Consider the following 24,430-nt stretch of genomic DNA (forward strand, 5'->3'; position numbering starts at 1 on the left):
TATGAGATTTTAACGTATGACAAAATTGTATTTCAATGCGATGGGGGAAAGAGTGATTATTTAGTAAGTGGCGCTAGGACAACTGGCTATTCATCTGGTAGAAAATAATTGGTCCAATATCTCATCTTATAAATAAAAAACAAATTCCAGATGGAGTAAATGCTTAAATGTAATAAATAGAGCATCAAGTTAGAAGAAAACGTGGGAGACAACACTTAAAATCTGTTTCTTAACCAGAGAGAAAAAAATAGCCATATTTGAGTTAATAAAAATGAAAAACAATTTATGTTGCAAAGCTATCACAGACGAAACTAATAGGCAAATTATAGATTTGGGAAAATACCTGCAAAAGCGATAACAGATAATGGGTTAATAACCATAACCACTGTACAAAGAGCTTTTTAAAATTGGCAGGACACAAGCAACTCGATAGAAAAATGGGTAAAGGATGTGAAAAGGGAGTTCATGAAAACAAATTCACAGACATAAGCATAAAGATGCTCCAACTTACTAGTCATTAGAGAAATGCAAATTACAGCAAAAAATAATAATCACTCACAACTAATCAGATAAAAGAAAAATTAGAGAGTACAATACCAATTGCTGACAGGATGAGGAGGAAAACAATGTAAATTGTTTACAGCTGTTTTGTAAAGCAGTCTGACAAATATTTTTACATTAAAAATCCACAGACACTTCAACCAACAAATCACACCCCTGGGAATCTATGCAATCAAAATAAAATCACCAATAAAATTTTATTGCAGCATTGCTCTTATTGCAAAAAACAAGAAAGAAAAAAATGAATTTCCAGCAATAAGGTAATAATAAATCTATATATTGTGGAATATTAAGTAGCCAATAAAAAGAATGAATTAGAGATTACCACTTCACTTGAAAGGATTTTCCTGGATGTATCTTTGAGTGATAAAGTAAGATGCAGAGAAGGGAATACACCATGATCCCATTTTTAAAAAGCAAATATTGAACAAAACCCATAAATGTGTGTGTGTGTGAGAGAGAGAATGTGAACATGGAGACAAGCAGAATACACACTAGCTTGCTAACACAGGTTACTTAAGAAGGGTGGTGGAGAATGCAGGGGTTGAAAAGAAAACATGAGCACAATGTATGATACGAATTCATTTATGTTAAGCAAATTAATCAATGACCCTCTATAATGTGGATTAGGAATATAACATGATTGGTATGAGCTTCTATCTTCCACATAGTCCCCCATTTTTGAAAACTATATTATTATTTTTTTCTAGCCTCCCTGGAATCATGGGACATAGTCTCTACTTTAAAACTTCCTCACAATCATTTGGCATTTTCTCTTTCATTGAGCTATCAGTTCTGTATAACAAAAGTCCCAAAATTTCTTGTACATTTTGTGACAATTCTACTTAAAAATATTGTTTTTCATTAACTGTCACCCCACAGTTTATGAAACTGAATTTTTGGACCCCACTTTTCAATTTGAGGTGTAGTTTTACACAAAACACAAGTATGCACCTCAATATTAAAAAATTAGAAAAATAAGGAGTTGATAATTATATATTTACTGTTTACTGAAATGTCCAGAAAATAAAAATATACATTATGGAAAAATATGCACAAGGTATTCTATTTCAGTAAAAATCAGCAAAACCTTAATTACAAATGCATACTTAACTATTTTTAAGTGAAAGAGAAAGCTGTAGAAAGTATTCCTTGTCATAGGTTAATAAAGAGGAGGGAAATAGACAGAAAAGTACACATTACAAGTTTTACCTTTACACATCGCAGTGTTATGTTACTTCACTTATTACAATAAGCAAAAACTATTGCTTTGGAAATCTAAAAATATTAAGTAATGAAAACAAAGATAAATTGCAAACAATAAAATAAATTGAGTGTTACTTAGTACCTACCTCATAAGATCTGTTGTGAAGATTGAGATAATTCACGTAAGGTACTTAGCATATTGCCCAACATGTAAATGCTCAATAAATGTTAGCTATTTTTTAATTTAAAAAAAAAAGACTACAGAGAGCAGTGGAAATTATGAAGCTGAAAACATAAGGCTTTTGAAAATGACATTGTATACACAGGGCATTTTTCCCCATATTACTGAATCTGGCCTCTTTTGGACTTCAAGGATTCATGATTTGGTAACCATCCAGCTCATGAAACACATTCTCATTGGCAGGAAAAATAAAATTACAATTAGATAAATAAGGCACTTAACAATAAAAAGGAGACGGCAATCTTTTTGCCTGGAACGCTACCCTAAGAACTTCATGAACCGTCCTAAGGCACTATGCATCTGTCACAACACTTCAAATGAGAACTACTGGGGCCCTGGACATCTCCCTAATGCTGGAGGAGATGCAACAGGACATACAGGTTGGACAGGGAAGCCACAACTCTTCTCGAGGCCAGCCCAAGTGGGAAGTCCATTCCTAAACATAGAAATGCTACTCCCAACTCTGAGAATTTCTTCACAGGCCTGCCTACAAACATATTAGTTTGGTTATAATCTACAAACAAAATCTGGTCCATCAATACTATTCTTACTGTCCAATGAAACATTAAAACATTAAAATAGCCTCATAAGGCCAGGCATGGTGGCTCACACCTGTAGTCCCAGCTACTTGGGAGGCTGAGTCGGGGGGATCTGAGCCTGGAAGGCAGAGGTTGTAGTGAGCTGAAATTGTGCCACTGCACTCCAGCCTGGGCAAAAGAGCAAGACCATGTCTAAAAACACTAAAAAACAGCAGCCTCATAAATTTCATGTACATATGATTAATTTTACTACTCACATGGAATTGACTTTGTCTTCCGGCCCCTGCACTTGGCCTGTCACGGTGCCTTTGCTGGTATTCTTCACCCAGCCAACCACTCCTATTTTCCTAGCTTCATCTTCTGTATACTGGTTTCAGGAAAAAAACAAGAAGAATAATGTGCAGCATCAAAAGTCTGAATTCATAACATACTTGATTCTAACATCTAAAAAGTGCTAACCTAATAATCATTTTTTGTAGTCTATGCCAACAACTGTATAGATGACCTACAGTAACCTCTATTTATAAGAAGCTTCACATAAATGGTATCTTTTGTTAAATTCCACTTTCAGTAAAAACAACTCCACTTTCATAAAAACATCATGAAAAACTATGCTGAGAGTGAGAATTATTTCAGAAACAGTTTCTATGATTTGTTTTTGGATACATAAAATTTAGCTGCATTGCCCTTAAGACTGCTAACACTAAATTACATTGTTAACCTGGGTTCCAAAGGATAATCAATCCAAGATTCTCAATCACTGAGAAAAAACATATACAGTTATGATCAACATAGAGTATTGATAAGCAGAAAAAGAGACTAAAACACTTTGAAATTTCCAGCAAAAATCAGGGAAAATCATTTTAATAAGAAAATTATAAACAACCCCATTAAAAAGTAGGCAAGGACACGAACAGACACTTCTCAAAAGTAGACACATGCGTGGCCAAGAAGCATATGAAAAAAAGCTCAATACTACCAATCATTAGAGAAATGCAAATCAAAACCACAAAGAGATACCTTCTCACACCAGTCAGAATGGCCATTATTAAAAAGCCAAAAAATAACAGATGCTGGCCAGGTTGCAGAGAAAAGGGAATGCTTACAAACTGTTGGTGGGAGTGCAAATTGGTCCAACCACTGTGGAAAGCAGTGTGTGGCAATTCCTCAAAGAGCTAAAAACAGAACTACCTTTCAACCCAGCAATCCTATTATTGGGTATATACCCAAAAGAATATAAATTGTTTCATCATAAAGACACATGCACACATACGTTCACTGCAGCAGTATTCACAATAGCCAAGACATGGAATCAACCTAAACGCCCATCAATGGTAGACTGGATAAAGAAAATGTGGTACACATACACCATGGAATACCATGCAGCCATCAAAAAGAATGAGATCATGTCCTTTGCAGGAACATGAATGGAGCTGGAGGCCATTATCCTTAGCAAACTAACACAGGAATAGAAAACCAAACACTGCATGTTCTCACATGTAAGTGAGAGCTAAATTATGAGAATACATGGACACAAAGAGGGGAACAACAGACACTGGGGCCTACCTGAGGGTAGAGAGTGGGAGGAGGGAGAGGAGTAGAAAAAAATAACTCTTGGGTACTAGGCTTAGCACCTGGGTCATGAAATACTCTGTATAATAAACCCCCATGACACGAGGTTACCTATATAACAAACCTATATGTGTACCCCTGAACCTAAAATATTTTTTTAAAAAAAGAAAGAAAATTAAACTAGCAAGAACACTAGCATAAACATGCTGATTTGCAGAGTTATTATAAGACTGAAAGATTCTGATGTTTTCTGTTGGCTCTGGACTTGGCACAGAAATGTTATAAATGTCTATGGGTAGATTTAGCTCTCCTATTATTATTAATAGTCTTTTAAAATTTCCTTTTCTAGCTCCAAATTCAGTTGTGCTATGTAAGTAGCAACATTTTGATTTTGAATTATTTTAACTACATAATACTAAAATTCCTATTGATTCAGTCTACTAGAACTTTTTTTTTTCTTTTGAGATGGAATTTCACTCTTGTCGTCCAGGCTGGGGTGCAGTGGCGCCATCTCGGCTCACTGCAACCTCTGCCTCCCAAGTTCAAGCCATTCTCCTGCCTCAGCCTCCCAAGTAGCTGGGATTACAGGCATCCGCCACCATGCCCAGCTAATTTTTGTATTTTTAGTAGAGATGGGGTTTCACCATGTTGGCCAGGCAGGCTGTTCTTGAACTCCTGACCTCAGGTGATCCACCTGCCTCGGCCTCCCAAAGTGCTGGGATTACAGGCGCAAGCCACTGCACCCGGCCTTAGAACTTTTCAAAAACATACTCTTCTCCTGTATGGAGGGCAGGGTGATCAAGATCTCTACACTCCACATCCCCAGCTGTATGAAACAACACAAATCAAAATGGTAACAGCTAAGACTGATGTTAAGAGGTGGCCCTGAAAATAAGTCACTTTCTTATTAGATAATAACGAAAAGGGAGACAATCTGAATTTTGGGGGATGGGGCTGCCTCATAATAGAGATTTTACCAATGGGAAAATATTAGAACCCTCAGGAGTTGGGAACCAGGGACTTAATCTAGAGACCCAGCTCAGATAGTAGGTGAAAATGCATGCCACAATTAACTTGTAGGATAGGAGTACTTAAATAAATTAAAATTTTAAAAGCAACATGGAGCCAGGCACGGTGGCTCATGCCTGTAATCCCAGCACTTTGGGAGGACAAGGCAGGTGGATCACTTGAGGTCGGGAGTTCAAAACCAACCTAGGCAATATAGTGAAACCCTGTCTCTACTAAAAACTAAAAAAAATTAGCTGGGCTGGGCATGGTGGCTCACGCCTGTAATTCCAGCACTCTGGGAGGCTGAGGTGGCTGGATCACTTAAGGCTAGAAGTTCAAGACCAGCCTGGCCAACATGGTGAAATGCCATCTCTACTAAAAATAAAAAAGTAGCTGGACGTGGTAGCAGGCACCTGCAATCACAGCTACTTGGGAGGCTGAGGCAGGAGAATCGCTTGAGCCTGGAAGGCAGAGGCTGCAGTGAGCTGAGATTGCACCACTGTACTGCAGACTGGGCAATAGAGCAAGACTCTGTCTCCAAACTAACTAACTAACTAACTAACTAAATAAATAAATAAATAAATTTTAAAACTCAACATGGAGCTTAATTTGCTAAATCCTGGGAACCACTTCATTATGCAACATTAGTGCGTTTTGTTTTGCAGTGCGACATATGTACCCTTGTCTAGAGGATTTCTTCCATCCAGAACATGTGGAAAATCCCATACTTTGTATTCAAGACACCTAATCAAAGCATTTCATTAAAATCACCCAAAGAGAGGTACTTTTGAATGTAGAAAATGTTAAGTAAATACTAAGAAGGGTACAATGTTTTTAGCATTAATAAAAACCTCAATCAGTAATTTCAAAGAAATACATATATTTCTTCATTTGCTGTCAAGGACAGGGAGTAAACAGTAGACTAGCGCCAAGAAGAAAACTGCCCTATCTCTGTAATTGGGAATAACAGTGGGAAAAAATGGCAAAATAATAAAGATTGTATTGACTTACCATTCTGAAGCAAACACCTGTATAAGAGAAAGATAAAAAGAATTGTCAGCTTGTCCTCCTTTAAAAAGTTATTTCCTGACTTAACTTTTATCTAGGTAGTCCTCATTTATCCTTGTTTTCACCTTCTGCAGTTTCACCTAATCCTCAATCAACTGTGGTCCTACAATATTAAATTTAAAATTCCAGAAATAAACAATTCATAAGTTTTAAATTGAATGCCTTTCTGAGTAGCATAGTGAAACCTCATGCTGTCCCACCCATGAATTATCCCTTTGTCCAGCAGATCCACACTGTAGACACTCTCTTGGTTATCAGATCGACTGACTTGTTGGTACTGCAGTGCTTGTGTTCAAGTAACCCTTATTTTACTTAATGATGATCCCCAAAGCACAACAGTAGTGATGCTGGCAAATGTGCCGAAGAGAAACCATGAAGTGCTTCCTTTAAGTGAAAAGGTGAAAGTTCTCGACTTGATAAGGAAAGAAAAACATTGTATGCTGACGCTGCTAAGATCTAAAGTAAAAACAATCTTCTCTCCATGAAACTGTGAAGAAGGAAAAGAAATTTGTGCTAGTTTTGCTGTTACACCTCAGATTATAAAAGTTATGGCCACAGTGTATGATAAATGCTTAGCATATCGAGGGTTCTACACTATCCGCAGTTTCAGGCATCCACTGGGGTTCCTGGACTGCATCCCGACCCAAGAACAAGGGGGAAACCCTGTATTTATTAAGTGGTAAGTAAATGAAACAAATAAAATGTTTAATCTGAATGTATTTAGAAAGTGTTTTTGAAAATTAGTTTCTTTTAAAATGAAAAGAGAAAAGGAAGACTTTTTGGAGAAAAATAGTAATATTCTGCTGAATCCAAATAAATAAAATGCTGAAGCACATATTCATTCTATTTTTAAATGCTAAATAAAACAAAATAGTTATTACAGGTACAGCTGAGTATACTTGGCATAAAATTTAGCTGTCCTCAACTTTTAAGATATCTTCTTAAAATGTAAGGACTAAACACAAATTTAAATGTAATAAAACACTTGTGTATTTTATTTCTAGTTACAGAACCAATGAAACTTATATCATGAAATGATATGCTTGACCATAACTTGGCTTCTGAAGCCTCAGTTCTTTCTTTCTTTATTTATTTACTACTTACTTATTTATTTATTTTAGAGACAGGGTCTTGCTCTGCACCCAGACTGGAATACAGTGATGCAATCGTAGCTCGCTGCCCCCTCAAACTCCTGGGCTCAAGGGATCTTCCTGCCTCGCCTCCTGAGTAGCTGGGACTCCAGGCATGAGCCACAGTCCCTGGCTCTGAAGCCTCGGTACTAATAGAAACTAACTGAAATGGAAGTGATTCTTAGAATCTCTATAGTGTAGATTACATTATGTTAATACTTTGAACCATGTAGGTTGGGAAGTATTGTTGGTCTTGGTTATGTTTTCCCTATCTAGACCATGATAAGCTGTTCTATATTGGCCAACTATGATGGTATCTTATACTTTGCTTACCCAGCCTGCAAAACTATGGGAGTCTCATCTCAGACAGAGGTCAAGAATACTATGGGACTTCCTACCTTGGGTTGTCTAGAACCAAACATTGATACATAGAGAACTGGGCCCTAGAGTGGGGATGACACAAGAGACAAGCTGGTTCCAAATTACCAGGGATATGTATTTATGATATGGGACCCCTTTAGGGAAAGGGAAGGCCTTCTTACATCTCTCCTGGGAATTGCAGCAATGACCCTAAATAACAGATCTCAAGTCAGTCCTTCAAATTGCAACTTGGGAAACTCTTGATCCAAAAGGATGAATTAGAACAGGCTTCTTTGGGATAGATATGCACCACATCTGAGCTCCTACTTGAGAGTTGCTAAAAATAGTCCTAAGTAAAGAAACATCAGGAATGTATCAGGTGCAGAAATTCAGAGCTTGTTAGTACCTATTGCAACTTAGTTTTTATTTCTAACTAGAACACATGGTAAATTTGGAAATTTACTTTTTTGCACTCAAGAAGCCAAATGACAGAAAAAAAAATGCACTTAAATTTAGAGGAGAGGACATAGCAATTAAAAAACATTGGGAATTGATAAACAACTGCGGTAGATCCACACCATGGAATACCATGCAGCTGCAGCAATAAAAAGGAATGAACCATGGATACAAGCAAAATGTATGAATCACAAATGCATTATGCTAAGTAAGAGAGGCCAGACTCACACATACTGTGTAACTCCACTTTCTGGAAAAGGCAAACTATAAGGACAGAAAACTGATTGTCAGTTACCAAGGGCCAGGAGTAGAGGGGAGACCGCTACAATGGGGGGGTGAAGAACTTCGGGGTGATGGGACTGTTCTATATCTCAGTTGTGGTGAGGATTACATGACTGTATGCATTTGTTAAAAATTCATTGGGCTGGGTGTGGTGGCTCACACCTGTAATCCCAGCACTTTGGGAGGCCAAGGTGGGTGGATCACCTGAGGTCAGGCGTTCAAGACCAGCCTAACCAATATGGTGAAATCCCATCTCTACAAAAATACAAAAATTAGCTGGGCATAATGGCGGGTGCCTATAATCCTAGCTACTTGGGAGGCTGAGGCAGGAGAATCACTTGAGCCCGGGAGGTGGAGGTTTCGGTGAGCCAAGATCACGCCATTGCACTCCAGCCTGGGCAACAGAGCGAGACTCCGTCTCAAAAAAAAAAAATTCATTCAATTGTACACTATAAAAGGTGAAAGTTGCTGAATTTATATTCTATCTCAATTGAAAAATAATACATTGGGAAAAAATACACTGGGAAGTCACAGGGGATGGATCAATCTCCAAAGAGTCCAAAAGGTGTTGATTCTACATACAGCAGTTAAGCCTGATTAAGAAGATACAGAAGAAAGGATCGGTAGCTTAGATATTTTATGTAGTTTTGTAAGCAGATTTATAATTTCCTGATGGTAGTATACTGTGGTACCCAACAAATATGAAGGAAAAAAAGCAGCAAAGCAATAAAGACAGGTTGGTATCACAAATGGAATTTATAGGGCTATAAAAATATTTCAAAAGATAGATGTTCCATGTGGAGGAATGATGAGTGGGAAGTATTGATCTGAAAGAGAATCAGAAAGGCAATCTGTTATATAGATGGAGGGAAAGACATTAGTTAGTAGATATAAAAGGAATTAGCAGAAAATTCCAGAAACTTCAGGTCAACCAGACCATGTAGGAGAGAGATGAAACAGGAGAGAAGACAGGCTGCACTGTGCAGGCAAAAGTGTGCAGCCTTTTTATCATAAGAATAAGGGGATCCCAGACACAGTAAGACACTGACCAAGTAAGTGGACTGAAAGTTTTGGTCTAGGCTGTATTGTATATATTCCCCTCCGAGTTCCTCAACCGCTAACAGGCCTGAATATTAGCATTATGAAAAGAGAAACACATGCAATGGCAGTAAACAGAAGTTAGAAACACGTAGTCCATCTCTTTCCTATTTAAAGAGTGGTCCATGAAACAGCAGCACCTGAGAGTTTTTTTTTAGAAAATAAAATTCTTGGGCCCCTCCTCCAAAGAACAGAAATGCTATAGGTGGAGCCCAGTAATCTGTTTTCACATGCTTTCCAGGCAATTCTTACGCCCACTAAAGTTTAGAGCCAACGGCTGACTCCCCCTTAAAGAAAGATCTGGGAGAGATTTGAAATGGGTTTATATTTCAGGTCAAGAATTGCATCAAAAGGAGAAAATTAAAATCCTGTAGGGTACCACAGATCTGATGCACGCTCCATCACACTGTTCAAGTTGGTATTGGTAATAACTAATGTATTTGCATGTCATTGTTGCCTCATCTTTTTTTCACAAGTCAGAAGCATTACATGAAAGAAACCATGCATGATAAAAAGGCAACTCTCCCCTTCTGCACCCTAAAGGGACCTGACATTGGCACAGCCTAGGCAGCCTGTCACATAGATTTCTCCCTCCATCTGTACCACTTGCTAGTAGAAATACTGGAGCTGCCCAAAGAGGGAAACTGACAACATGCCCCTCAGTGAAGAGGAACGTCCTTTCAACATTTACGAATCTCGAGCAGCCCTTCCACCATCTATTCATTGATGATGACAAGGACCATTAGCCTATGGTGATGGGGTTTGAGAAAATGTTTAAAGTGGAATCAAACACAGATATATTCCACTATGTGTTGCAGTGTTAAGGAAATTACCTGCTCCAATCTATTGATGTAATATTTTATTCACACTAACATAATCTAAGAATGAGGTAACTCAGGTAAATCTAATAGGCACACAGTTAAACATTGATTATTGACTTAACATTTTTCAATTGTCTAATTTTAAGGGCAAAGAATGAGATGAGTAAGGCACAGTCCCTGCATCTAAGAGTTTACAATCTAGTAGGAAAGATGGACAAGTAAACTGGCAACTAAATATGGCAATTAAAATAATGGACAATTTGGAGCTGTAAAATCCATAAGCCTAGATACAAATTAGAGTTCATAAGACAGCCACATGACAGACAATCACTCTTGGGTGATTTTAGGGCTGGCTTGTTGAAAAACAGGTCTTAGAGCTGAGACTTCAACGATGAGCAAAAATTAGTATGATGAGAGTAGAACATTACAGATAGAAGAGCATGCTCAAAGGCCCAAGGTTTGAGATCAGGGCATATCTGGATACCACGCATAGTTAAATATTCAAACCCATGAATTGTACTCATTTTCTAAATTATTTCTAGGCCCCAGTCGTTACTGAAGATTTACTGAAAAATAGTTTAATTCTGTTCCAACTGTGTCTAGAAGAATGGGTGATAATGTTTATATACTTAAAGTTACCATAATCTTTCAACTCATCTACTACAAGAACCTCCTTAACTAGCCTCCCTGCTTCCAGTTCTGCCCCCCTACCATGTATTCTCCATAAAGCAGCCAACACGGTTTCCTTTTCTTAAGGAAAAATCAAAGCATTTCCTTCCCCAGCTTAAAAGCCTGCAGGGGCTCCCATTACACTGGAAATGAAATGTATCCTGGTTGCCATAGCCTCCTAATTCTTCTACCCCATATCCTAGTTCTCCCCTCTTTACTCACCCCATTCCAGCCAGATATGCCTCCTTTGGCCCCTTAAACATGCCAAGCCCCCTAGCATTTGTATTGACTATTCCTTCTGCCTGAATCCTCTTCCCCCTGATATTCTCATTACTGGCTCCTTCCCATTATTTATCTCTCCATACAAATGTCGCCTCCTTAAAGAAATATTCCCCAACCAATTTATCTAAAACAGCAATGCACCCCATGTTTCCTGCACATACATTTTTTACTTTTTGATTTCCTATCTTTACAGTAGATTGTCAGTTCCATAAGAACAGGAATTTTTCTGTCTTGTTTACTTACCGCTGTGTCCCCAACACCTAGACCAAAGCTTGGCACATGGTTGTTGAATAAATGAATTTTTTAAAACCAGCTGATAAATATTTATGTGAAATATTTAACTATCCTATAATAATTTATCATATAAATTATTAGATATGTATTATACATTTATGATATAATAATATAATATCATTAATAATATTAACATATTGATTATATATTATATTTATTGTTAATGCATATTGTGAATATACATATAATCATATTTATTAGACTTTAAGTTTACTTTCAAAGTGATGATGCTGAATTTACTGCATTCAAAGTTCTGGAAAGAATCTCAAGCATTCTATGTTGATTCTAGCAGAACTTTACATAGTGATAATATATAATGACTGAATATATAATATACATATATATGTAGACATACATGCTTAATGCTCATATATATCTCCATAATACATATCTATTGTATATAACATAGTATACATACTATAATAGATAGCAAGAAGTTACTAATAATGCCTAAATTGACATTATGCATACACATAACATTAGGCATATATACATAGTATTAGTGCCAATCATAATCTTGAATGCTATAATCCTAAATGTTGAAATCCTGAAAGATCAAAATCCCTAAAGTCAGCCAGGTGTGGTGGCTTACACCTGTAAGCCCAGCATTTTGGGAGGCTGAGGCAGGAGGATTGATTGAGCCCAGGAGTTCGAGATCAGCCTGGGCAACATAGCAAGACTTCATTTCTGAAAGAAAAATAAAAATTTTAATTAAAAATCTCTAAAGTCTAAAATCCCTAATGATTAAAATCCTGAAAATCACAGTCCTGAAAGATTAAAATTCTGAATGGTAAAATCTAGAAAGCCTAATTCTGGGGATATGATTAGTACATGTTTGGTTGTGTGCATGATAGTTGCATCATGTTAGCTGCATCATGTTAAACAGAACTATTACCTTGTTATTGTCTTTATTTGGAAGTGAATTATGGTTTAAGGAGACACATATGGGTGCCAAATTGACAAGGGCTGGATTTGTGGACTTAATTTTAGGTGTCAATTTGACCAGATTAAGGAATACCTAGAAATCTGATAAAGCATTATTTTGGGTGTGTCTGTAAGGGTGTTTCCAGAGATTACCATGAGTCTGAGTAGACCAAGTCGGGAAGATCTGCCCTCAGTGTTTTGAGTGTTTCAGAGAAGTGAAAATGCAGGCAAAAGATACAAGAAATCTCCCCTGCCAAATTATTCAATTGTGTATGACTTCTGCATCTTCACACATAGTACCACGCTTGCCCTAAAAAAAAATCCTTCTTTTGTGCCAACTGAATGTTTTTTTAAAAAGGGGGGGGAAAGGAAAAAAAAATAACCTTCGTCAGAGAATAAAAGGAATTTATTTAAAGAGATGGGGTCTCATTCTGTTGCCCAGGCTGGAGTGCAGTGGTGTGATCATAGCTCACTATGGTCTCAAACTCTTGGCCTTAACCAATTCTCTCACCTCAACATTCCAAGTAGCTAGAACTACAGGTGCACACCACCATGCCTGGATAATTTTAAAATTTTTGTAGAGATGGAGTCTCACTATGCTGCTCAGGCTAGTCTCAAACTTCTGGCTTCACTCAATCCAACTGCCTCAGCCTCCCAAAGCACTGGGATTACAAGCATGAGCCACTATATCCAGCTAAAAAAAAATGGAATTTGAAAAGCTCAGTGACCTTCTGAATGAAAGGCATTTGCTGATACAGAGGTTCCTCCAGTGATACAAAACACATTAAATGATGAACTATTCTTGATCAGGGATCTGTCCATCAAAGAAGATAGACTTCTATTTATTAAACCACCCAATCTAACAAAGAAAAACCAGTGCATGCTTCAGTTTGGCTAATGTGTGGCACTTTCAAAACCATCCCCACCATTTTTTACCAATTGCATACGATTCATCCCCCTGTTGGATCTCAAAATTCTAGAACTTATCCACTCGTTTATGTATGAATGACTGGACAAAAGGGAAGCACTTTATAAAACACTTATTTGAAGATTTGGTGGATGTTGCAAAAGAAAATAGATTAAATTGAATCCCCAAATCATAATGACAGATTAGGTGCAATCAAAGCTTCTAAAAGTGAATTTCAAGATGTCTCTAACGAAGTTTGTTTTTTCCATTCAGTCTGATGCATCTAGTGGAAAACTTAGATTGAGTCAATTGGCCATGAGATATGGCAATGATGAAAACTTCAATTTAAAAATGTGTCATTTGTCTGCATTGGCTTTCCTTCCAGCTGATGAAATTCCAGGAGCTTTTTTTTTTTTTTTTTTGAGACAAAGTCTCACTCTGTTGACCAAGCTGCAGTGCAGTGGCATGGTGTGATCTCGGCTCATTGCAACCTCCGCCTCCCAGGTTCCAAGCGATTCTCCGGCCTCAGGCTCCAGAGTAACTGGGACTACAGGTGCATGCCAACACACCCGGCTAATTTTTCGTATTTTTGTAATTTTTGTATTTTTAGTAGAGATGGGGTTTCACCGTGTTAGCCAGGATGGTCTCAATCTCCTGACCTCATGATCCACCCACCTCAGCCTCCCAAAGTGCTGGGGTTACAGGTGTGAGTCACTGCGCCCGGCCCAGCTTTTAATGGATTGAATCTGCATTTGCCTGAAGAAACCAGCAAAGTTACTGACGGGTTTAAAAATAATTATGTGCATGGTAGGATTAGAAGACATATAACGGTGTTGTTGTTTGATCACAAGTATAGTCTGCACTAAATTTGTAGTCTGTATATGAGTGCATGCAGAATGAATTTCCACGTATGCAAAACATAGAAGCATAGCACTGAAGATGGAAAACCTTAATAGGGGATGCTCATGTCAGTGTATATCAAATCATAGAAGAATTTCGAAAAGAGCAGTGCCACGTAGAATATAGATGTAAACATATTTTCCTAAAAGAGCCATGTTCAAAAAAAAAAAAAAAAAAGCAGCTATTCACCATGAAGGAAGACTTCAAAATATAGGTAATGATTGTGAAAAGTTGGCCAATTCTTATGGACTACCTCCATGCAACTGCCTATAATCTATCACTATAATATCCTTTTTTGTACGTCAAATTTTTTTTTTTTTTTTTTTTTTTTTGAGACGGAGTTTCGCTCTTGTCACCCAGGCTGGAGTGCAGTTGCACAATCTTGGCTCACTGCAACCTCCACCTCCTGGGTCCATGTTATTCTTCTGCCTCAGCCTCCCGAGTAGCTGGGATTACAGGCACATGTACACCAACACGGCTGGCTAATTTTTTGCATTTTTAGTAGAGACAGGGTTTGGCCATGTTGGGCAGAACTCCTGGTCTCAAACTCCTGACCTCAGGTGATCTGCCCGCCTAGGCCTCCCAAAGTGCTGGGATTAGAGGCGTGAGCCACTGCACCCGGCCAGAAGCATAAATTTGTAAAGACGTTTAGAGTTCTAATTTGTTTTACGCTTTTTTTTTTTTTTTTTTTTTTTGCAAATTTGACTCTATGAGTGTGTCACCACAATGCTGACTTAGTATTGTGTATGTATGTAAAAAATGTTGAAACTTCCTTAATAAATGAAGAGATGTCCTTTTTGTATACGTACATTTGTGAAAGATAAAATTTCTTGACATCCTGGCTTTTTGAGTGCTTGCATATACAGTGGTAATCCATTACAATTTTTGATCAATCTCATCAAAAGACTTAGGTTGTCCGTCAAGGTATGTCAGATGACCAGTTACAAAACTGGTTGCACACAATTACCAACTATAGTGATACGCATTTATACATTTTGCTTTTAGACCTACTTCCTTATGAATATAGTTCATCTGCTTGTAAATATTACACCTATGTGACTGTCATCAGTATACCTGAGTGTGTACAGTCACAAAAATACATACGTTATTATTACCTATCTCCTTGGGCAAACTGGCCTATGAAGTTTCTGTTGTGTTTTTAAATGTTTCTCAAATAAATCTCCTTTTTATTTTTATTTATTTATTTTTTTTGAGTAGGAGTCTCTCTCTGTCAACCAGGCTGGAGTGCAGTGGTGCGATCTCCGCTCACTGCAACCTCTGCCTCCCAGGTTCAAGCAATTCTCCCGCCTTAACCTCCCGAGTAGCTGGGATTATAGGCGTGCACCATCATGCCCAGCTAATTTTTGTATTTTTAGTAGAAACGGGGTTTCTCCATGTTAGTCAGGCTGGTCTTGAATGCCTGACCTCAAGTGATCGCCCACCTCGGACCCCCAAAGTGCTGGGATTACAGGCGTGAGCCACTGTGCCCAGCCTGAATCCCCTTTTTAATATGTTTAAAACCTAGTTTTGTTTTTGTTTTTGTTTTTTGAGACACAGTCTCATTCTTGTCCCCCAGGCTGGAGTGCAATGGCGTGATCTCGGCTCACTGCAACCTCCGCCTCCCAGGTTCAAGCAATTCTCCTGCCTCAGCCTCCCAAGTAGCTGGGATTACAGGCGCCTGCCACCATGTCCAGCTAATTTTTGTATTTTTAGTAGAGACAGGGTTTCACCATGTTGGCCAGGCTGGTCTCAAACTCCTGACCTCAGGTTATCTGCTCGCCTCGGCCTCCCAAAGTGCTGGGATTACAGGTATGAACAACCGCGCCCGGCCAAAAATTAGTATTTTAAATACTCTTTGAATGATTTTTTCCAGATTATATTTTTGGGATTTTGATCTTTCACAACTGTGATTTGGGGGATTTTAGACTTTAAGGATTTTGATGTTTTGGAATTTCAACATGCAAGATTATGGCGTTTGGAATTGTACCTTTCAGGATTATGGCCCAAACGCACATAGTATATACATAATAAAGACATAAAAACCACAAGACTTTAAAAATAAATGGTTAAATTGGTTGTTTTATAGAATATACAGGATTTGGGGTTGGAAACTGGAGCAGGATATGGTGGCTGTTGCTTTTTATCACCAGCTTTTCTATACTATTTGAGTTTTTTTTTTTAATCCATGTGCATATGTTAATTTGATTTAAATTTTCAAAGTTTTAAATTTAAAAGCATTTGGGGCAGGGCATGGTGGCTCATGCCTGTAATCCCAGCACTTTGGGAAGACAAGGCAGATGAATTGCTTGAGTCCAGAGTTCAAGACCAGCCTGGGCAACATGGTGAAACCCCATCTGTACAAAAAATATGAATACAAAATGTAGCTGGGCATGACAGCACATGCCTCTAGTTAGCACATGCATCTTAGATAGCACATGATAGCACATGTGCTTATATAGCACATGATAGCACTTGCCTCTAGTCCCAGCTATTAGGGAGGATAGGGTCGGGGAGGATCAGTTGAGCCTGTGAGGTCGAGATTGCAGTGAGCTGTGATCACACTGCTGTACTCTAGCCTGGGTGACAGAGCAAGACTCTGTTTCAAATAAATAAATAAACAAAAGCATTTTTAACTATGAATGGTAACAATACACACTTGCATTTATTAAATCTTAAAACAGTAACTTTGAGGCACAATTTTAGGTTAAATTCATACTTCTTGACAAACTGGGTGGATAATAAAAGTGTTACCCATTGCTTAAGGCAGTGATAGATGGAAATAAACAAGGCTGAAATAAATCATATATAAAAGATTCAACATGGGCTGGGCGTGGTGGCTCACACCTGTAATCCCAGCACTTTGGGAGGCCAAGGAGGGTGGATCACCTGAGGTTGGGAGTTCAAGACCAGCCTGACCAACACGGAGAAACCCCGTCTCTACTAAAAATACAAAAAATTAGCCGGGCGTGGTGGCAGATGCCTGTAATCCCAGCTACACAGGAGGCTGAGGCAGGAGAATCGCTTGAACCTGGTAGGCGGAGGTTGCGGTGAGCCAAGATCACGCCATTGCACTCCAGCCTGGGCAACAAGAATGAAACTCTGTCTCAAAAAAAAAAAAAAAAAAAAAAAAGATTCAATATGAACTTAATAGAAGTTTAGGTTGTTTTTGGTTACGGATCCAGTGTTTTGAGGGAGAGGCCATGGACACAAGATCACAATCTTTTTGTAATGTGTCCTTTTGTGTCACTACTTGGGAAAAAAACATCAAATGTAATAATTGTTTAGAACTGTATTTAATAAATGAACGACTGTGACAGGCACAGCTAGTTGCATACCCCAAATCAATTCTCCCATTCTTCCCTTCTAACAGAACTCTGATTTTACTTGGGGCAGCAATGTGCCAGTTGATGTTTCCCAGACTTCCTTATAGTGGGGATGGCCAGTGAAATGTAAGCCGTATCACTGGTTGGGACTTTCAAGACAGCTCTTCAACAGGGGCTGACTTGGCCGGGCGTAGTGGTTTCTCCATGTTGGGGTATTGCACTGGTACCCTTTCTTCTCCTAATCATGGTATGACTATTAGGATTGGAGCTAAGCAGCAATCTTGAAACCTTGAGGGAGAGGCCAAGGACATCAGAGACTTTGGCCCTGACTTCCCTGAGGCACTTTAACATGCCAGGGGATGGAGGAAGAAGTGGGGAATGGGGGAATGAGGTAGGGAATGGGAAACAACTGGTAAAGGGAAGGAGAGGTGATGGAAATGTTCTGGAATTAATGGTAATGCTGCAAAACATTGTGAATATACTAAAAACTACTGTATATTTAGCGTTATGTAAATTATATCTCAATTTTGTTAATGCCACACACACAAAAAAAGGAAAGCAGAAAACAGGACTATGATGTAGTCCTTCCTACCTCTATTTGTAGCACAAGGGCAGTCATTCTCCAATTTTGCTTACCATACAACCTCCCTGACTTTTTCCTATCACTCCATACCAAAACAACTGCAGTGAAGATCCTCTCGAAGTACTGCAAGTAGAACTAAATGACTGAGCTCTCTCTAGATTTTATAATTTATTTCTGCAGGAGAAAGCATCTTTCTCTCTAGCGGAAATTCCTTCTGTGAGGAGGAGTATCATTAGTGTGTCACTCCTGGCTACTTTCTACCCTGCCCTTGTCACAGGGACATGCAGTGACTCATCTACTGGGTAAATTTAGAAGGAGAAACATGCATAGCCCAGGCATGTCCTCTTCCTCCTTCCGCTGGGAGCAAGTTACCCACAGGGATCATACTTCTGGCTCTACCCTAGAGCAGCCTCCCTGTGGCTGAAGTTGGGGGTGGCCAGTGTTTAATTCTGTAGTACAGGTCATTATAAAGTCCACTTACCTGCAGATAGACATCACATTCCTAAAACTCTGCTTTACTCTTTGTCTTGTCAATAACTCACACAATGAAGAGAGGTGTTATCTGTTGGGCCCCTCAAACTACAACTCTTATTTTAAAGCCTTGGGAGGAATGTGAGTCAAGGAGTCTCCAGACTTCTAGCCCATTAACACTGCAAGGCAGTGAACCATGCAGGAATCAACTGCTCAAAGTTTCATAAGCCACCTGGAATTTTCCCAGAATCTTTCTGAGACTCCTGATTCCTAGTATGAAGCATACTGCACAACAGATAGATATCTATATAGAAAGAAAAGGTAGATGTGGAGACATTTTTCTGCACTTTATCAGTGTTGGCTGGAACACAGCCCTCTTGGGACAGGGCTTCTGTAGGAGATTTATCTATGGGCTTTCCTGGCCTCCCCATACTTTTTCTACCTCACTTGCTGAAGAGAAGGAAAGCTGATATGACACATGCAGATTTTTTACAGACACTCTGCTCTGGAAACTGGGGCAGACACCAGCCTTTTTGGTGATAAAAGACTCCAGCACAATATGCTGCTCAGTCAAGGTCCAGTCCACTACAACTGTACCTCACTTTGTGGAAAGAGGTGTCAGTGAGAAACCCTGTGGGGAATATTTGCAAGGTAAATCATACTTTGAATTGACAAACAAATACTGATATTTAAAGAAACCTGTGATGAGTTTTAAATGTCAGCACCTTTTCATGTAAAATCCTATTTTTTATATTGTAACCTACTACTTCATCCTGGGATCTGACTGCATGTGTCAATTTTGAATGCAGGAAGTGATCTATATGCTGCCTTAAAAAGCAGCCCTTAATGACTGCAAATATCTTTAATTGTTACAAAGCTTTCCTTATGTGGAATAAAATCCTGCCTTACTTAACCTTTCGCCATCAGTCCAGGGTCTGTTCCTTGGAGCCATACACTACGGCATCTTTCAAACAGTTAAAACAGCCATCGCACTACTATTTCTTCTCCAAGCCAACTATCCCCAAGCACTTCAATTTAATTCAGTTCTCTTTTGAAGGCCCCACTAGAGGCGTAGCCCTGTAGGGGATATGAAAACAAGCCACCAGCCTGAACTTCAAAATTTTGTCATTATTTTCTAGTGAGAGACACATACAAGTGTACACAGATAACTGTAGCTGAAAGCAGAATGATTAAAAGTATAAACACAAAGTATAACTACTATAAATAAAATGCTATAAGAACAAAGATGGGAGAGGGAATTAGAGTTAACCATATTTATGTTTCTTGATTCTAATGGTGGTACTTATATTTTCAACCTCTAAAACACAGCTTTTCCATTTACTTGTCTACATAAGAAAAATGTATACATCTAAATCATGCATTATCTGACAAAGCCATTTAATAATTCATCCCAGTTTTCATTTTAAGCAATATTTAAGAAATATGGTATTCATCTCAGTGATAGCAGTAGGAGACAGACAAATTCCTAGGTAGACAGGGACAGGTCTCCAGTGAAACCAAATCTTCAAGTGAAACCTGAAACCGAGTTGCCAGTTCCAGGTGGAGTCCACAACCAGAGTGGGAACTTCCTCGATGCCTTTTAGCCAACTGAATGGTGCTTTTTCCAGGCCCACCCATGGAACAATTAGTATACACCCCATTCTGAGCCCATAAAAACCCCAGACTCAGCCTTACAGATGGCTATCCACTTTCAGGCCCCCTCTCACACAGAGGGCTACCCACTTCAGGTCCCCTCTCTTTACTGAGAGCTTTTCTGTCAGTCAATAAAATTCTTCTCTGCCTTGTTCACTCTCCAGTGTCCGCATACCTCATTCCTCTTGGTCATGGGACAAGAGTGAATGGCAGGCGCAAAAAGAGCTGTAACATATACTAATGCTCACCGAGCTACAGGAGTGAAAAAATCATTGTGTGCCAACATGCCCCCATTTGCTGAGCTGCAGGCAGCAGGACCCAATGAGTTGTGACACGCTCCCATTCACTGAAGCTGCAGGCAGCAGAAATGAATGAGAGTGTGACACTTTCTGGAGGCTCAGACCTCAGGACTCCCCAAGCAAAAGCTGTAACATCCCTTGGGATTCTGTGGTTGCTGGCATCTCCAAGTTATTGGGCACTGCCACATCCCCCTCATCCAGACACCAGCACCCAAGGTATAAGTTGGTCATGGCACTCCTGGACCAGCTGCAGGCTGACCACAGAGCCAAGGCAAGCATAGGATCCAGACCAGTAGCACAACCTGAGCACAGTCTGCTGGGCCAAGCGGGCAGAGCAAGCCCAGTGGGCCCAAGAAAAGCCTGGGCAGACGCGCCACTGGCCGTGGAGATTTCTGGCTGGCGAAGTGGCACTGAAAGAATTCTGTGTCATCAGAACTCAAATAAGCTACTCTTATTCTAAAAACACTCAGTCAAAAAAAAAAATTCTGAGTAAATGTAAACCAACAGATTGTCACAATGCATTTCTAGGAGTGTCATTAGTATTCCCCTGAGAGCTGGTAAAGCATCAAAGCATCTATACACAGCATAATCAATTTCCCTTTCAAATTTTCAGACTATATTATTCTAGATGCAAATATAATTAAACATCTATAGAAACATCATAAACCAGGCCACAGTTACAAAGACTCTAAAGGCACAGGGGCTCAGTCCTCAGCTCTCTTAACCCTCTCCCAAAGTCCTCGATGCAAGAGAAGTTGGTGGGGAAAAAACGTGGAGCTCCTTGAGAATGAGAAGATTTTTTAAAGTAGAGGATGAAAAGAGAGAGAATAAAAGAGTAACTTTAGAGTGGAGAAACCAGACAAACACTATCACAGCCAGATGATCAAGGTTAACATCAACAGTGATAAGTCATATTGACAGTATATACCCTTGATAGGTGTGACAAGAGCAGCACTTCACCTCTGTGGTCTTCCTTCCAATACCCCATTATCCCAGTCTTATCATAACAAAAATATCAGACAAATCCCAATCGGGGAGCATTCTACAAAGTACTTGACCTCAAAGTACTCCATAAAACTGCCAACGTCATCAACAAGATAAGTCCAACAGAATGTCACAGCCTCAATGAGCCTGAGGAGGCAAGGAGGCTAAATGTATCCTGGATGGGATCCTGGAACCGAAAAAAAGACATTAGGTAAAAACTAAGGAAACCTTGAATAAAGTAAGGACTTTAGTTCTTAATAACGTATCCATATTGGCTTAAACCAGTTGTACGGTCCCTATACTAACAACACATCATTTTTGGTTGGAAAACATTTTTTGTGATAAACTCAAGTAAGCCAATTTAATTCATTGATCAATTTTCCATACAGGAAGGTTAAAATATTTTCCACTTTTTCCATGTTCACTTTCATGTCATTGAAACAATTTTTACTGGGAATAGTTTCCACTCAAATAATTTAATGATGACTTTATCAACCCATATTTTGTCCATAATAAACGTTGCCAATTATAGGTTCTTCCATTGTGAATTTCCTTTCATAGCCATTATTTCTAACAAGCCAGTTTTCACTAAGATTTTATTATTCCATACTTTATTTTATTTTATTATTTTGTTTTATTGTTTCTTTAGAGACAGTCTCACTCTGTTGCCCAGGCTGGTGGCTCATGCCTATAAGGTCAGAACTTTGGGAGGCCAAGGTGGGAGGCTTGCTTGAGGCCAGGAGTTCAAAACCAGCCTAGTCAACATAGTGAGACTCCATCTCTACCAAAGAAAAATTAAAAAGTTAGCTGGGCATGGTGACTCATGCCTGTAGTCCCAGCTACTCAGGAGGAAGCTGAGGCAGGAAGATCATGTGAGCCCAGGAGCTCAAGGCTACAGTGAGCTATGATCTTGCCTGGGTGACAGAGTAAGATCCTGAAAAAAAAAAACACCTATCAAGGTTCAAATCCCACCTCTTAACTTGTTGTATAACTGGGAAAGAAGTTACTTCCCCATGCCTCAATGTCTCCATCTGTTAAATGAGAAAAATCATTGCAGTTACAGGGATGAGGATTAAATGAGACAACATATGTAAAATGTTGAGTACAGAGCTTGGCACATTCCAAATTGTCAGGGAATGTCAATGTAGATGTACGTAAATATGTGATGGTGAGTTTGTGCTACATACTATGCCTTCATCAATAGTGGGCATGTACTCTCTTCTATTTAGCATACTGCAAACTATAGGAATTATTGCCCTAAAGCTGACTTTTTAAACCCCATTATTTATATATAGTATATTTCTCTTTTCCATATTTTTAGTGCTGGTCCCAACTGATTATATGCTGTGTTACCACTATGTGCACAAAAGTGGAAGTGTATAGTTAATAGAAATACATAATGTAATAGCAGAAAACATCATATAATGGGAAAGCACAAGTTTTAAAGTCAGAGAGATGTAGAATCAAATCCTATTTGTCAACTAAGGGCTTGTCCAAGTTACTGAATCTCTGTGCACCTGTTTTGTCCTTGTTAAAACAGGAATAAGAAATGCATCTCACAAAATTGTGATGATTAAGTAAACAACAGTGAAATGCTCAGCACAAAGAACACCCACAATAAATGTCACACATTCACACACACACACACACACACACACACACACACACACACACAGAGACAGAGAGAGATTCCTTAACTACTGCCATTTCTCTCTAGTGGACCATTCTGTGAGGTGATCTTTCGTACTTTACATTATGTGTTTTGGTGACTTATTGTGGCAGTTTTCAAAGCGGGATACCATACCCCTGGGTGCATCAAAGACTTTCTAAAGAGTACAGATCCATGCATAATGTTCAGGGAATCAATTTCCAGATCTTCAACTTCCACATATATTCTTTCCTAAAACTGACCTGAGATTCCTTTCCTACCTCCCTTTGCACAATCACCTGTGAAAGAAAGATCTCCTATTATCCTAAGTGAATTAATTCATGAATGGAAAACTAAACATTCTATGTTCTCACTCATAAGTGGGAGCTAAGCTATGAGGATGCAAAGGCATAAGAATGATACAATGGACTCTGGGGACTAGGGGGGAAAGGATAGGAGGAGATGACGGATAAAAGGCTACACACTGGGTACAATGTACACTGCTTGGGTGATGGGTGCACCAACATCTCAGAAATCACCACTAATGAACTTATTCATGTAATCAAACACCACCTGTTCTCCAAAGATCTATTGGAAATAAAAATTAAATTAAATTAAAAAAAGATCTCTTTACAAAAGACACACTTTTACTCATTCTTAATCTTACCTTGGTACACTGCACCAAAGTGTAAAAACCTCTAGAGTACCAAATACAAGGATAATTCAACTCTTCCTCTAACCGAGGTTTCATGAACACCCCCAGTCGTCTCATTAATAAATTTCTGGCTGAGTGCAGTGGCTCACGCCTGTAATACCATCACTTTGGGAGGCCAAGTGCAGGAGGATCCCTTGAAGCCAGGATTTCGAGACTTGCCTGGGCAACAGAGACCCTTTGTCTAGAAAAAATAATTTAAAAATTAGCCATGCATGGTGGCACGAGCCTGTAGTCCCAGCTGCTTAGAAGTCTGAGGCAGAAGATCACTTGAGCCCAGGAGTTCCAGGCTGCAGTGAGCTACGATTGTGCCACTGCACTTGCTCCAGCCTGGGTGACAGAACAAGACTCCATCTCTTAAAAAAATAGAATTTAAAAAATAAACTTCTAACACAAATTTACCTTTAAATTTTAATAATGTTTATCATACTTTTTATTA

General features: G+C 39.0%; 1 protein-coding gene across 11 annotated transcripts in view; it reads right to left on the reverse strand.

Annotated features, from left to right (window-relative positions):
• Positions 1 to 24,430, reverse strand: part of ACYP2 (acylphosphatase 2) — a 330,224-nt gene that overhangs the window by 168,245 nt on the left and 137,549 nt on the right. For 8 of the 11 annotated variants that reach the window (XM_055240451.2, XM_055240446.2, XM_055240447.2 and 5 more), the window contains exons 2-3: positions 6,139 to 6,155; positions 2,805 to 2,914 (exon numbers count right to left, since the gene is read on the reverse strand). In XM_055240451.2, the coding sequence (XP_055096426.1) occupies positions 2,805 to 2,914; positions 6,139 to 6,155 (127 nt within the window). The remainder of the gene's footprint in view (positions 1 to 2,804; positions 2,915 to 6,138; positions 6,156 to 24,430) is intronic. The other 3 variants (XM_063618045.1, XM_063618042.1, XM_063618041.1) reach the window with 1 other exon arrangement.

The sequence above is a fragment of the Symphalangus syndactylus genome, chromosome 14, assembly GCF_028878055.3.
Source record: "Symphalangus syndactylus isolate Jambi chromosome 14, NHGRI_mSymSyn1-v2.1_pri, whole genome shotgun sequence".
Lineage (NCBI taxonomy): Eukaryota > Metazoa > Chordata > Mammalia > Primates > Hylobatidae > Symphalangus > Symphalangus syndactylus.